The 16,080-nt window shown below is 45.0% G+C and overlaps 1 protein-coding gene across 2 annotated transcripts in view; it reads right to left on the bottom strand.

The window, feature by feature from the left end:
• Positions 1-16,080, bottom strand: part of Mys45A (SDA1 domain containing protein Mys45A) — a 32,112-nt gene that overhangs the window by 3,325 nt on the left and 12,707 nt on the right. Inside the window, exons 15-18 of one of the 2 annotated variants that reach the window (XM_055073588.2) lie at positions 14,630-14,747; positions 13,681-13,814; positions 5,129-5,355; positions 2,320-2,404 (exon numbers count right to left, since the gene is read on the bottom strand). In XM_055073588.2, coding sequence (XP_054929563.1) covers positions 2,320-2,404; positions 5,129-5,355; positions 13,681-13,814; positions 14,630-14,747 — 564 coding nt within the window. Of the gene's footprint in view, positions 1-2,319; positions 2,405-5,128; positions 5,359-13,680; positions 13,815-14,629; positions 14,748-16,080 lie in introns of both variants that reach the window. The other variant, XM_050183666.3, reaches the window with a different exon arrangement.

Below are 16,080 nucleotides of genomic sequence, written 5' to 3'. Positions count from 1 at the left end.
CATATGTTGCCTTGAATAATTCTCGAAGTCACGTGTCACTACGAGCGATGTCGCAGCAGCGCAATGTACGTAGGCGTACTTGTGCGATTACATCTGCTCTCCGACTGGGAGCACAGCGCCCACGAGGAGAAGGGCAGATGGCATTCGGTTTGAAATTTCAGCTATTTCCACGCCGCGTAGCCGTGTAATGCTTAGCAGACACGATCGTTAGCCCACATAGTATGCACGGCGCTTGTCAGCTCAAAATGGCCATACCTGGTGAGGGGCCCTTTAAGGGCTCAAATTGCTGCAGGCACATATGAAAAAGCTCGGAAGGCCTGCCAGTACACTAATTAGGTATATCGGTGCTTGTACTGTGACAGGAAATTGTGGGTGCATGCGTGTATAATTAGGTAATACATACTGTGTCCCGTGACAATCGCCCCATTACCACGCTTGTTATGCTCGAGGCAATACTTTTGCATATGCTTCACCACGTAACATTGCTACACTGAGGCGAAGCTGACTTTCGGGAACCGGCATTGTGCAACGCACTATGCTTTCCGAGCTTCGAAACAAATCGCAAGGACCACAAAGGCGGAGTGGGTGCCGTTTCTGACAGCGGCGAATTATTTCAATGAAGAACATGGCACAGACCGGCAAAAAGCTTAATAGCGAACATCGAAGCAGCTAGGCCTAGCGTTGTCACAGTGGTGGCTACGGCTGCCAGCAGATCTGCGTGCGAGAGCGCCGGTTCGAGACAGCCAGGTAATCAAAATGGTGGCGATGGTGTTGGCTTTGATTAATGCTGTTTCGGACTGGCGGTCACGGCAAAAAGTCCAAAAACTCGGACAGCGAAGAATTCTCACGTCTGAAATTTCAGACGCTCTTATACATTGACTCTGTGGGGGACGTGGTGGTGCCGTGAAACCGTTCGAATTATCAGGCATCCAGAAAGTCGGTCGGTGACGGTACACTGGAGGCTCCTCCAGCGGATGACATGGCGTCATAAAGAGGATTCGTTACGATTCCTCTATGTTACTCAAGCTAGCATTACCGCAACTTTCGTTCCCTTTCAACAAAATTACTCCTAATTTTCCCTGATAGAAGCACAAATTCCCTGAGTATTTGCAGACTATTCAAAATCCCTGAGAATTCCCGGTTTTCCCGGTTGGTAGACACCCTGCGTGACAAAGCATATCGCAGTACACAAGCTGGGTTGCTTCATATAGGAAACAAAAAACCAGCTAAAATGTTTACGGCTAATGGTCATCATGCATCATCAAAAACTGTATTAGATCAGTACAAAGACTTCAAGCAGCAGTGCTCCTACAGTTGACCACTCTGCCTTTCTCACACTAAAATTCTACGTCTCTCTCAACTTTTAATCATCCCACAATACCCAAAGATCTATCCAGACATCTCTTAAAACCAATCTGCGGGCAGAGTACCATTTCTGCTACTGACAGACTGCATAAAGCGCAAGGAGGCTATGGCAGCGCATCCAAGATGACCATTATGTAAGCCATCTCAGAACCATTGTTTTCAGCATGACATACTTTCATACGTATGATCTGCATGCAACACATGCAGATTGTACATTATTTGAAACTTGTATGAGGGTGCATATGTTGCACTATATGAGCACTTAATCAAGTGGTCATTTTCTGATCTCATGAGCTTTCTTTGGAACCCCATAAAAAAGTAAACCCCCAACAGCTATTTTCACGCAAATAAGCCAACTGAATGTTTCACACTGCAGGTTTTGCATTTAAGTATATATTTTAAAAATTACTGATTATTTATTGCTTATAAATGAATTATTCTCATAGTAAAAAAAATTAAAATAATAAACCAACTTGCTCAAGAGAACAGTGGGCTGCATCTGCATAGCATGCACCCGCTTTCTAATGGATGGCACAAATTAGCTGAAATGCATTGTATAAATACATGTTTCGTTAACTTGCCATGTGCACACTGAAAATGCAGTGTGTGCTCTATATGCTCTAAATAAAATTTGCGAGACCCCTGCACGCATGCACATATAGGCAACAACAAAAAGGAGTAAAGAAAAGAAGTGAGGCCTAAATGTTGCAATGTAATTTCAGTAACGCACATACTCATATAAATGTCTATCACAACATGAGCCGTTGGAAAAGGTATTGAAGACTGACAGCCACCTCTGTGCCGGTATCCCTTAATTGCTACATCAACAGACCAAGGCACTTCAGTTACACTGTTAGCTAATGACATGCAATGCCAACAATGAAGACGTACAAATATGCCCATAAGATAAAAGAAATAAAGTACAGAAATGTTTTAAAGGATGCCAAAAATTGCCTTGATTGAAGCCAGTCGAGACTCCTTGGTACTTCTTGGGTTTTTGACCAGTTTCTCAATATCCCTAAGTGAGACAAGCTCCTTCCTGTTGAGAAAGAAGGTCAAATACAGCAGATGAGTACAATAACACTGCCACCAACAAATCAACAGAACCACAATAGCATTAAAAATGCAGCATTTAACTACCTATAAGATCACCGCAGTGAGTCAAATTAATTTTTTTCTTTTCATAAGAGGGTTCCGATAAAGAAAGAGGGAGTGACAAGATTATAATACAGGGTGCCTACCAAATTGACATTTCCAAGTTTCCTGAGTTTTCCAGGTTTTCCCTGAGTGCCTTTGCAATATTTCCTTAGTGACACAGAACCTTGTTTTATGTTCAAACAGGCTAACACGATGTCATCTGATGCTTTCACTCTCTAGTGAGCACGTTAAAAAATATTTTAAAAAAACAACTTAATCCAGTTTGAATAGTAAGGTGTAGTGTCTGTGTTATTCAAAAAGAAAACAGAAAGGAAGGGTTAGTAAAATGCACAGCGAATAAAATATCTTCTAAAAAAATTGTAAAACCCATTGCAAATTGAGTTGAACATTTTCAATTACAAATAAAAAGAAGATGCATACAGAAGCAAATATTTTCAAATATGAGCTATTTCTATCAACTACTAATAGCAAGCTCATTGGTATGAGGCCCAAACTTTTGTCACAAGTGAGATTCTCTCACAGCAGATGGAAAGTCAACATCAACTGTTCTGCGCACAACGCCCCAGTGTAGTGTTTCACTGCTTCAAAGAGTTTATTTTTGGTTTGGCTGAGGGACACCTGCATCTTGCGTCAGCCAACACTTTTTGTTTTGAGCTCAAGCTCCTTCAAAGAAGTGGCGGCACGCTTCCTTTCCCATTAATTTCTCAATGTATCGGTGCTTTCTGCTCTCATCCTCCTCCCACCACGTGTTCGCCCCATGGACCATTTGAAGCAACCTTTTGGTCAGTTCAAAAGTCAACGTCCGATTTTTCGGACTCCCTAGGAGCCGCGAAACCGTCAAAAAAAAAGAAACAAAAAATTGAATGCAAGTGTTTTGTGCCGTTATGGGCTCAAATCGCCACAGGCACGTCCAAATAAGCTCTGAAGGCCCGCCAGTACACTTATTAGGCATATCGGTGCTCGTACTGTTACAAGAGACGGCAGGTGTATGCGTGTATAATTAAGGAATACATACTGTGTCCCGTGACAATTGTCCCTTCCTACGCTTGTTAAGCTTCACCGCAACACCTTGCATATACTTCACCGCATCACAGGTGAAGCTGACCTTCGGGAACCAGTGTTATGCAACGAGCCGTGCTTTCCGAGCTTCTAAGCCAATCGCGAGGATTACAGAGGCGGAGTCGGTGCCATTTCTGACAGCATGTGAGAAGGGATTAAAGAGGATGCCCAGCCTGCACCACCTAGGTATCGCGCAGGTATGCCATTGCTGACAGTGGGAAATTCTTTCAATGAAAAACACGGCATGGAACAGCAAGAACCTTCACATCGAACATCGAAGCAGCTAAGCCTCGTGTAGCCGCAGTAGTGGCTGCCAGCGGATCTGCCTGCGAGAGCACCGGTTCGAGGTGGCGAGGTAATCAAAACGGTGGTGTTGGCTTTGATTATTGCTGTTTCGAACCTGCGGTCACAGGAAAAAGTCAGGAAAATCAGAAGGCGAATGGTTCTTGCGTCTGAAATTTCAGACGTTCTTACACATTTACTATATGGGGTACATGGTGGTGTCGGGAAGCCATCCGAATTATCGGGCATGTCCGAAAAATCGGCCATCCAGAAAATTGGTCGTTGACTGTACACTGGCAACTCCTCCAGCCGATGACACGGCGTCGAAAGACGATTCGTTACGATTCCTCTCTGTTACCCGATCCAGAATTAGCGCGACTATTGTTCCCTTTCAATAAAATTACAGCTCATTTCGCTGATAGAAGCACAAATTCCCTGAGTTTTCCCTGAGTATTTCTGGACTGTTCAAGATCCCTGAGAATTCCGGTTTTCCCAGATAGTAGACACCCTGTAATAGCTATGTTTTGCTCTGTACCAAGGAAGTATGCATAACTATTTGCACACATGAAATCTAGCAAAGAGCAACAAATTCATTTAGGAAAACATGCAAGTGAAACAGGGACACTATGACAAGTACAGGCAAGAACATGGCATTAATATGTTGCACAATACATACTTTCCCTGCTTGCAGTTGCTCAAGCAGTAATGGGTCCCTTGACGACAGCTTCACCAGTCTTCTATTTCTCTCATTTCAGGCATAAGTTGGCTATCTTTTCACCACTTATGGTTAACTATTCTGACTGCTGCTGGCTTATTCTAAAGCTTGTGTAATGTCCGTGTGAGTTGTACATGTAACTCACAGTAGTCTAAAAGACATAGCCAGCTTAGAATGGGTTGAAAGCTTGGTTAGTGCATCAGGCAACATCAGAAGTGGGAGCCAAACCACCCATACAAGGAAAACGAGTTCTCTGTTCTTCGCAGAAGACAGGAGTCAACTGCTGGGGAGGAAATTCCTCAAAACAGGTCAGAAGAAGGGGTCAGTGCCATGTCAGAGATGAAATGAGCCAAAGTGGAGGAATTCTGATGTATGTGTTCGGGACAGGCCCTAGCAGGACACAGCAGTATGAGACTTTGAAACTCGTAAACTCCAAGAACAAAGTGCCTGCTGAGCATTGGCATGTTACTGATGTCAAATGCCATACACACTATTTGCTGTGACACATTTAAGATGACACAGGCTGCTGTGACATAGAAGCTTGCTCACCTCTCGCCGATGGTGGGGTCTGTAACTTCAGTAGTGGGAACAGCAGCAGCAGCCTTGGCTGTAGCAGCACCCTTCTTTGTGAACCTCTGTGGTATTGCGGCCTTCATCTTTTTTGAGAGCTGAGCAGCACGAACCTTGGCAAACTCCTGCTGGCTCAGGATCCGAGTCTCCGAAACCAGTGCTGCCTTTTGAGCACGTTCTTCGAGGTTCAGCAAAGGCCTGCCTTTCTTCTAAAACAAAGTTGGGGAGGGAAGAGAGGGAAAGACTGAGAGTACAACCGCAGGGCTTAAGGTGTTCACACTCATGGCTGCATGCACTAAATGTACAGCATGTACTGTGAACAAGGAAGACATGTATAAATGCCTCATCTATGTAAACAGCAGACTCACATACACAAAAATTTCACATGTAGGTGGCATTTCACAGTGCATTTTGTTTAATTCCATGTCTGGATGCTTTACTTGCTTGTACTTATTTTTCCTGGTCAAAACAGGCAAGTACTGCATCCAAACATGGTAATAGTACTTTATAAAATTCACTGTGAAATTTCAGAACTAATGGGCCAGCAGTTCAGCCAGCAGGGACATTTAGACAAGCTTTTTTATTTACGCAACATTAGGTAGTCTAACAGAAAATGTTTATGTGTAAGTGCACCTTAACACAAATAAAGCCGCCTGGCTGCTGTGCATCTAGTGAGACACATATCACCTAAGTGCAGCCACATTGGGATACGTTAGCCACAAGTACAAGTACTGCAACCATCTGCAGTGTCTATGTTTTCGGCCACAAGGTAGTAGAAACATATAAGCCTGAACAAATACGGACAAACTCTACATCGTAACATTCCAAATAAGTGCCAAGGAAGAGAAAGTACAGATGACACGATGTCAACCACAACAGGCAAAAAAGTGATGTGAAAAGCATGTTTCCGGCTCCTGCAATCAATTAAAACACCAGCAGTACAAAAAAGGATAGCATTGGAGATTGGCTTCCGTCACTTCGAGGGAGCTGTCGCTGGGGATGCTATTCCAGCACCACCTATGTTGATATTGCTGCATCATCTTCCTTCCCAAGGATGGGTGGCGAGGTGGGGCATCGTCATTCAGGGGATGGAGACAAGCGACACTGGCAACCTTGCGGCGATGGCGAGGGACTGTAGTATGGCATAATGGTGGTGTTGAGGCTGTACACCTCAAAAGAAAGGCTGGAAGCTGTAGTAGCTGGGGTCGGTATGGCTAGAAGTGGCGTACAGGGTTTACAACGGTGAAGAGCGACAGTTGTTACAACAGCGGGCGACGTAACTGATACAGCGACAATTGAAACAATTAACTATTCATCTCCAATGCTCCATTCAGCCAGGTTACAAGCTTATCCATGGAACCGTTGGTCCTGGGGTGCCAATCTTTGGCACAATTCAGTTGACTGAAAAAATCAGCGACAATGAGGACAGCAAAACCTAAATTGCCAAGTTTCTGTTCAGTGTGAATTGAACTCAATTCAATTCAAAGACATCGAAAGATCGCTGAGGCCGGTCAACTTTCTGACACGGTGCCAACACATCCTGAATGTAGGACCTGTAAGGTTTCGTGAATGAGCACAAGTGGCCAGCTCTTTCTTTGCCGCTACCTTTCCGCCCACGACCTTCCTAAACAAGTCGGGCAGTTTTTCTTTGCTGGTGCCTCAACTTCCAGCTTCCACCTTGTGAGTCTCGAACCAAACCTTTGCCATGTCTTTTAAGGGGGGAACGTGGCATTCGACAACAACTTTCTTATTTCTTCGTGGATCTTTATGAAAATTGGCAGACTTATCAGCAACGTTTCTGTGATACTACTGTATAAATTTCATAAAGATATCTTTAGAACTTCTTTATGTATAATATTTTTCTCCTTCTGGCCTTGTTCCAAGTCTGAATCACTTAAAAAATATGACAGAACACTTGTGCAAAGCACTGTGCATTCTAAGATGAATCGTTGAGGTCGTGACAATCTTAGATTTTTTTTTATTTTCAATTCAATTTTTTTTAGTTCTCATTTTTTAGGAGGTGACTGTACCACAGGTGTTTAGACTGTGAGCAAGTAGCCGAATTGTCAATTGCAGTAAAGTCAAACTGCAAAAGCAAGAGTGTCATGTCCTGGACAGTACATCCAAGAATAGAGGGAAAAAAACGGAACTGAACTATAGACCTAGTAGTCGCGGAGAAATCAATGGTACAAGCAAAGCAGGAAGCAAGAAAAGTCATATTGAGAAAAATGCTTTCAGAGTTGTACCTTAGATTTTACATTATCAAAAGGCACCGGATATTTTGTGTCCTTCTCAGTGCGCGGCTTCTTGAGTGCCTTGCCTTTAGTTTGATGTGCCTTGCTTGATTTTTTTTCCACAAGACATCCTTTTTCGCTGCTCTGCGAAGAGCATGTTCTGGTTGCGGTCCAAGTGTTGCACAATCTCAGCATACGCACGGCGGGCCCCAGAGTTGGAATTTGCAGACTGCCTCATGGACAGCTGTCTCTGTCGGAACCAATGATGCTTTTTCATCTTTTGGCAGCAGCGACCATATGACCGAATGAAGGCTTTCGGCAGCGTTTTGGGTTTTTTTCCCTAGGCAACGGCTGAGGAGCTGCATGTCATAAAGGTGTTAGTACACAGGCAGCAATGCATCGGCAACATGCTTTCCAAGCTGGTACTTGTGAGGAGGTGGAGGCTTATTTGCTTCTGCACCCTGATGTTGGTACCAACTTTGGGGCCCCTGCGGACAAAGGTCATGATGGGAGTCTTCATCAGTAGATGTTATATGATAACATGATGCCATCACGGCCTTTTGCATGTCTTGAACAATGTTGTCACGCAGAACCATGCCACAGTAATTTGTCAGTTTCTTTATTAAATCTTGAGTGAGGCCACCTTTCCCTCCAAGAGGTTGCCCTTTCTTGCCTTTTGTGATCAGAGCACACAGAGCCGTCCCCATCTTCTTCTTGACATGATTAATGCAGTCCTCCTTTGTAAATGGAATAAATCCATAAGTCTTGTCCTGACAGAGTGCTACAAAGGTTCTACTGTCACCATCACAAACAATGTTTGTATATCGCAAACCATGTTTGCTAAGGGACCTCCCGAATAGAGTCAATGCTGCTTCAACCTCCATTCTGCCAGAGTTCACATCTGTTTTTTTGGCAGACGTGTGATGCTTTCCAATCATCATAGCCTTCATAGCCTTAGGGCCAGCATAGCCTCACAGCCTTAGGGCCAAACGTGCAACCATGGCATCGGTTTTATAGGACCACACAGTCGAGCACCAGTCCTGTGAAAAATTATATTACAGTGCCGACACCGATGTGGGATGTATAACCACGTGTTAACCATGTCCCATCAAAAACCACTGTTATGCTATTGAAGGTAGGATCCATCTCCCTGTAAACATTGCGCACTGCCACCACAGCATCAGAAAAAATATTGGCAGCAGCTGTCTCACTGGCAGGTCTGAACTCAGCCTTGAGATGTTTCTGAAATGTTTTACGATGCAACCCTCTATGGGAGACATTCATTATTGACCAGAAATTGGTCAAAGCTGTTGCCCCTTTGCCAATACATTTAAAGGGACCCTGAAACGATTTTGACGATTTTCTACAAACATACTGAGTCGTTAGAGTAGGTCCTTCTGATCATTAATTGACACATCTAAGTGCTCCGCGTAAAGCGTGTAATTTATTACAAGGTTTTAAAAATGCACATCGCTGCCGATCGCAGCGCACTGCTTGGCGGAATTTTAAGCCGCCCCTACCCATATGACCGAAATCACCCATACAACGTCAGTGGGGCGAGCTATCCGATTGGCTGACCAGGGCGCGTGATCGATAATCTTTCCAACTTTATGGTAAACAAATGATCTTCGTAATAGTTGGAATGTTTGTTAATTTGTTTTTATGAAAAGAAAGTAACGTAAAGAGAATGCACAACAACAATTTTTCAGTACACTTAAGCACTTCCGGTACACAGCAAGTGTCGTCTGCTTGTGTTACAACGTACTCCATATTGACGAGAGTTCCGCGGTCAGAGTCGGTCTTAGTCCTTTCGCGAACACTATGATTCGACTTTGTTGCCTTGTGGACTGCAAACGTAGCGACTGACAATATGTCAAGCTGCGACATCGTGTCCCTCTGCAAGGCAGCGTACGAACGAACTGGCTGCTGCGCATCGGACTGCCGCTATCCGATCGGCGCCAGGATTTGCGCGTATGTGGCCGTCACTTTACACCGGAAGATTACTAACGCAATAGCGTTTCGCGAGTCCGGTATTAGGGCAAACGCAAGCGCAAGGGGACAGAATCTGGCCGCTTGACTGTGCTGTAACGGGGTGAGCCATGAGATGAGCAGAAGGGCAAATGTGAGTGGTCTGCACGGTGCAGCCACCTGGTGGCACAGAGCTCAACCATACACAGCAGCAGCAACAAAGTGTATTCTTTGCTGCTGGTGTGTATTTTTCGCAGGAGTGTAATCAACACCTTGTTTTTATAAATGTTTAGAATGTTTTACACTTGGTTAGAGCAATATTAGCGCTTTGTCTGACTGGTTAAGCGCTGCGCCAACAAGTGTCTGGACCGTGCTGACCGATCAGTAGCTCACGTACGTCTACGCTAAAGTTCCTTCATCCGCTTGAGTTTATGCCTCCAGTCATTTGCCGAAATGACCAGCTTGCCTGTGGTTACTGGAATAACGGACACGTTCGGCGCTACGACAGAATGTTCGCAACGCACGCTGCTTCGATAGCTCTTGGTCGACGGCCAAGCAGCTAGCGGAGAGGTCTCGCGCGGGAGGGGGCGTGCTCCAAAACAACCGGAAGTGGACAATGTGACGTCGCATCGTGACGCAGTACCAGTGAAGGCGGAGCTTAGCTCCGCTCGCTCGGCGAGCGAGTTGAGGAGGAAAAGCATGGCTAGGGAGGAGGGTAACTTCTAATCGCTTGTAGCTCCATTAATACGTAACGCTTCACTTAAATTGTGGTGCGAATGTTTTAGTTAAGCTGTACCCTACGTGCCTACAAAATTTGTCCGAACCGTTTCAGGGGCCCTTTAACAGCCTGTACAGCTCTCATATTCACATAAAAATTCTGCGACCTTCCTTTCGCGGCGATGACCACTCCTTCGCGACAGCACCGCAAAATGCGCATGTCAGTATCATTTGCGCTGCTAATCCATGTCTTGTTCCCAGATGAACTGAAAATCCTGATTGGGAACAATGCTGGAACTTTGATTTGCCGAGAAGTGCGTTCAGGGCAGTCATCTGAACGATGAGAAACTCCTCCCCTTGTTCCGAACTGGCAAGCACCTCGCCTTCACCCGTCAGTTCCATTTTCAGCGCAGTCGCTGACACCGAACTTAGTTTTGCTTGCACTTTCGCGGCGACTTCCCGGGATGCTTTCGCCGATACAAAACGCGGCTCCAGGCACGCCTGAATGGTGCCGCCCGTACTTGTAGATGGCATAGCAACATCGTGCGAAGTGCCAAGATGATAATCGGACACATCCGAGGTGCGATCGCTGGATACATCCGACGATGTGGAACGCGGCACAACAAGCTCGAAGGTGCCACTGCTGCTTGCACGAGATGTTTCGCCCGTGTAAGAAGTGCCAGAGAGCGACTCCTCACATCGTCGACACATGTAGGTATTCTGCCCACGTGTGAACTGCTCGGCGGCAGTTCCTGAACGGCATCATTGGCACATGTACGCATCCTGCCCGCATGTGGAGTCCTCGGCTGCGCATCTGTGACTTCTGGGCTATGCTGCACAGTACTGCCACGCGAACTTGAAGCAGTCTTTTTCACCATTAGCGATTTTCGCTTACGAGTGCCTTAAGCATGAGCCGTCTTGTACTTCAGCAGTCGCTGAAGAAACGCGCTTTCCAACCTGGGCAAAATGGCGGCGCTCGGTTGCACCGTTGCAGAAATATCGTGGCTTGAAAATCGGTGTTTTTTTTGTGATTTCTGCAGAACTTTTTCGTCACGTTGGCTGCTACAAAAATTTTTTTGAGCACTTCTACGCGGTTTTCAGTGTTCATATTTCGGAATCAGATAAAAAAAAAAGAGCTATAGAAACGGAATGTGTACTTTTCAAGAAATCGATTTTTTGGTCATTTTTCACTACACGAAAGCCGTGTACCCCCTTAAAGGGCCCCTGAAACGGTTCGGACAAATTTTGTAGACGCGTAGGGTACAGCTTAAGTAGGACATTCGCACCACAATTTAAGTGAAGCGTTACGTATTAATGGAGCTACAAGCGATTAGAAGTTACCCTCCTCCCTAGCCATGCTTTTCCTCCTCAACTCGTTCACCGAGCGAGAGGGACTAAGCTCCGCCTTCACTGGTTCGGCGTCACGATGCGACGTCACATCGTCCACTTCCGGTTGTTTTGGAGCCCGCCGCCGCCCGCGCAAGACCTCTCCGCTTCCCGCTTGGCCGTCGACCCCAAGCGGAGCTATCGAAGCAGCGTGCGTTGCGAGCAATCTGTCGTAGCGCCGAACGTGTTCGGTATTCCGGTAACCACCAGCAAGCTGATCATTTCGGCAAATGACTGGAGGCATAAACTCAAGCTGATGAAGGAACTTTAGCGTAGACGTACGTGAGCGGCCTGATCGGTCTGCACGGTCCAGACACTTGTTGGCGCAGCGCTTAACCAGCCAAACAAAGCGCTAATATTGCTCTAACGAAGTGTAAAACATTTTAAGCATTTATAAAAACAACGTGTTGATGATTACACTCCTGCGAAAAATACACACCAGCAGCAAAGAAGAATACACTTCGCTGCTGCTACTGTGTATGGTTGAGCTCTGTGCCACCAGGTGGCTGCACCGTGCAGACCATTCACATTTGCCCTTCTGCTCATCTCATGGCTCATCCCATTACGGCACAGTCAAGCGGCCAGACCCTGTTCCCTTGCGCTTGCGTTTGCCCTAATACCGGACTCACGAAACGCTATTGCGTTAGCAATCTTCCGGTGTAAAGTGACGGCCACAAACGCGCAAATCCTCGCGCCGATCGGATAGCGGCAGTCCGATGCGCAGCAGCCAGTTCGCTTGTACGCTGCCTTGCAGAGGGACGTGATGTCACAGCTTGACATATTGCCAGTCGCTACTTTTGCAGTCCACAAGGCAACAAAGTCGAATCATAGTGCTCGGGAAAAAACTGAGACCGATTCTGACCGCGGAGCTCTCTTCAAAACGGGGTACGTTGTATACAAGCAGACGACCATTGCTGTTTGCCGGAAGTGCTTGGGTGTACTGAAAAATTGTTCTTGTGCATTCTCTTTATGTTACTGTCTTTTTGTAAAAACAAATTAACAAACATTCCAACTATTACGAAGATCATTTGTTTACTGTAAAGTTGGAAAAATTATCGATCACGCGCCCTGATCAGCCAATCGGATAGCTCGCCCCACTGACGTCATATGGGTGATTTCGGTCATGTGGGTAGGGGCGGCTTAAAATTCCGCCGAGCAGTGCGCTGCGATCGGCAGCGATGTGCATTTTTAAAGCCTTATAATAAATTACACGCTTTACGCGGAGCACTTAGATGTGTCAATTATTGATCAGAAGGACCTACTCTAACGAGTCAGCACGTTTGTAGAAAATCGTCAAAAGCGTTTCAGGGTCCCTTTAAGTAAATCAGCATGTCTGCCAGCATTAGTGTCGGATCCCAACAATGGTGCTAACTCACACGTTCCAAATAGGCAAGCCAATCTATAATGTCAACATGATCTATATTCTATACCGCAGGGCATCCCTGGGCCTCATGGATACAAAAGGACAATTGTTTATGTTGCTGTTGTAGTCGTGGGCTCATCTGGCAATGTGGAAACACTGAAGTGACGACCGCTGCGGAGCTCTGTTGCACAGCGTATATCGTAACCCACATTTCCACCAAAATGACACGGAAGTTACACGTATGTCGAAAGAATAAGGGAGTGTATTTTACAATAATATATACAAGGTTGTCAAAACAGTATGTCAACCAACAGCTGGAGCAGTGTTGACTTCTCTCTCGTCTTCTAAGTACTGCAAGATACTGCTGCATTGTCAGCAAATTCATGCACAAACTCCACGTAACAATACTGAGGCCCTGTCAGCACAAAGCTGTTGGCTATTTGTGGATGCCCACCACCACACAGCTTCTATAGCTCTTTTCCATCACTAGATCTGGCAAAATGAAAGAACAAGCTATGGTCAAGATTCTGAAAATACTGTGGGAACACTTGACACTCGAATCTTCCAACGTTTGGCTTCTCTGCATGACACATATGCAATGGTGGCAGTAGGTGTCATACTTATGCAGCTGTGATGAGAGATGGCGTGAATGTTCCAATGTGAGTGCCACCTGATGATGTAGCCCTGCATGGTGAGTCAAACGTCTTGATTCCTCAGCATGTCTCATCAAGGAACTATTCTTTGTACATGTGAATTGGCTAGGTGGCTTGTTGCATGGGAGAAGCAATAAACGCCCTTCTAGTATGTTTGCACTGCTGTGCATCTTCATTGACAAGAACATGTCGTAACACCACAATACACACCTTGGCAGCATCTGTCTCTTGTTCCGTTTTACCCTTATGGCTATGTTCAGGGTCAGGTGCTTCGTCATCCGAATGGTGGACATCAACCCAGCCGTCTGAGTCATCATCCTCGTCATCACTGTCACTTTCTTCATCTATACAGCAAAAGAAAGCAGCTTTTAGTAGCAAAGTGATGAAGCTGCTTTACACCAAAGCACACAATGCAGACAAAATGACAACTTGAATTCATTACAATATTACTTCACAGCTTGCTTCTATTAACTGCTTAGATATTTTCACCTTATGCAGTACAACCTGCAATTTTATGAGCAATAAAAAACTGCACTGAACAAAAGCTTGGAATCTGTATTCGGATTTTTTTAATCCCATCCAAGTCATGTCCAACTTGGTACAGAGTGATGTGCAGAGAGCTTCCAGTGGAAGAGCATTTGACTGAGATAGTAAAAGTTATCAATCTCACCTCAGCTTAATGCTGAAAAATAAAGGAGAAAAAAAAGAAAAAGAAATGTCTTATAAACCCTCATGGCTGACAAAGCATTCATCTTGCCATGGGAAGAAGCCCACAATTTTTTTTTTTAAACACACCTTTCTTTTTTTTTATAAGCCCATGGGTGTTTCCTCTGTAGCACTATGCCACAGTCAGAGGGATGGCAAGTTCCCTTTTATGAATCCACCTTGGCCTTGCAGATAATGTACCAGTATTCTATAGTGTAGCAACTACAGTAGTAGCGTACACTGCCCAAAATTGAATTGAGGGTGAAATTGATTAAAATGGCAACTAAACGTGTGGCACACAGGAACAAGGGCATTATTTGACCCATTCATTACACATTCACCAAGGGCTGTCTTCGGTGCTTCACTTGCCAGAGTTTTGTACATCTACTTGTAGTTTTAAATAATTAGTTTCTGATGCATCAGCGATGTCATTCAACGAAACATACAGACTCACCATTAATTTCCTCTCCATCATCCACATCCAACACTTCAGCACCTGGCACAAAGCTTGGAGCTTTAAGCTCACCATACTTGAGAACCTTCAGTTCTTGTGTTTCCTCTGTGGGCTTGCCCTGGAAAGCCAGAATGCAGCTTAGACGTGTCTATCTTTCTCATGGAATTAAGTTGGCCTTTATTGTCTATACATGAAATGGTGCCCTGTATGCATGTTACTAAAAACTTGATTGACTAAATGGTTTCAACATCTTGAAGCTACAACTGAACTGTACGGTTACACACACAGTGCTTCAAAGCCTCGAGATCCGGTGTGATAAAGGAAGGTTTTGGCAAGGAAAGAACAGCGCCAACTAAGATGATCACTAGCGGGAGAACGACACAGGACAAACGCCACTAGAAAAGAACAGCGCCAACTAAGACAATCACGAGCGAGAGAACGACAACTTGTCCTGTGTCATTCTCCCATTCGTGATCCTTTTAGTTGGCGCTGTTCTTTCCTAGTTCAAGTATGCACCACCTAGCCCAAATGAATGTTGTTTTGACAAGGGCTATGGATTTTCTGACTACCCGCAGTTTTCTAATATCTTCTAAAACCTTGGTACAGAGAACTTTCTTTTTCCTTGTCCCACTGGAATGTGTGTTTATTGTAACCACTGACAAGCATGACCTATTGAAAGATTACTGACATACTTGTTTTATTATTATTATTATTATTTAACACGACACCTGCAACGCAAAAGGATGCACTTATTCCTGCAATACAAGTTGATGGTGTGTGCAGTGCAACAGTGAACAAAGGACGAAAAGGAATGACGGACACAAGTTCCGACTCCCAAATGAACTTTTTTATCATAAACACACATATATAACACTAGCACACGTGATCATAACCTAAACTGCTGATGCATGATGCCAAGACTAAAAGATATCTCGAATGTTTGGGAAGCCACAACATACATTAAGACGCACCACCAATTGCACATTCTAGGTAAGAAAGCTTGTTTTTGGACAAGGCGACCAAAAGTTTACTGATGCAATTTCTTTTAGCAATAGCCACGGCTACAGTGATCATCCTGGTATCATCACTTCTGTGCCTAGCTATTACTGAGGTCATTTAAAACAATGGAGTGCAGCCACATTGATTGCATTGTAAAGCCAGAAACCCACTCTCTCTTTTTTGACACTTTGAGATTATGTTCCTGTAATCTCACATTCCGGCATCTGCCAGTCTGCCCCACGTACCTTAGTTCATAGGAGAGGGGAATGTCATACATCACGCACAATAAGCAATCAATGAACTTATTTCTGTGCTTTGCTTTGCACAATTCCTTGTCCATGGAACAGATTCTGCTGCACAACTGAGAAATTTTATGTGGAGCAGACAGTCCCTTCTCCTGTAGACTAAGGTATGTGGGGCAGACTGGCTGATGCCTGAATGTGAGAGTACAG

The sequence above is a fragment of the Dermacentor andersoni genome, chromosome 4, assembly GCF_023375885.2.
Source record: "Dermacentor andersoni chromosome 4, qqDerAnde1_hic_scaffold, whole genome shotgun sequence".
In the NCBI taxonomy this organism is placed as follows: Eukaryota; Metazoa; Arthropoda; class Arachnida; order Ixodida; family Ixodidae; genus Dermacentor; species Dermacentor andersoni.
The sequence above is the reverse complement of the archived record's forward strand: the minus strand, read 5'-3'. Positions and strand labels throughout refer to the sequence as shown.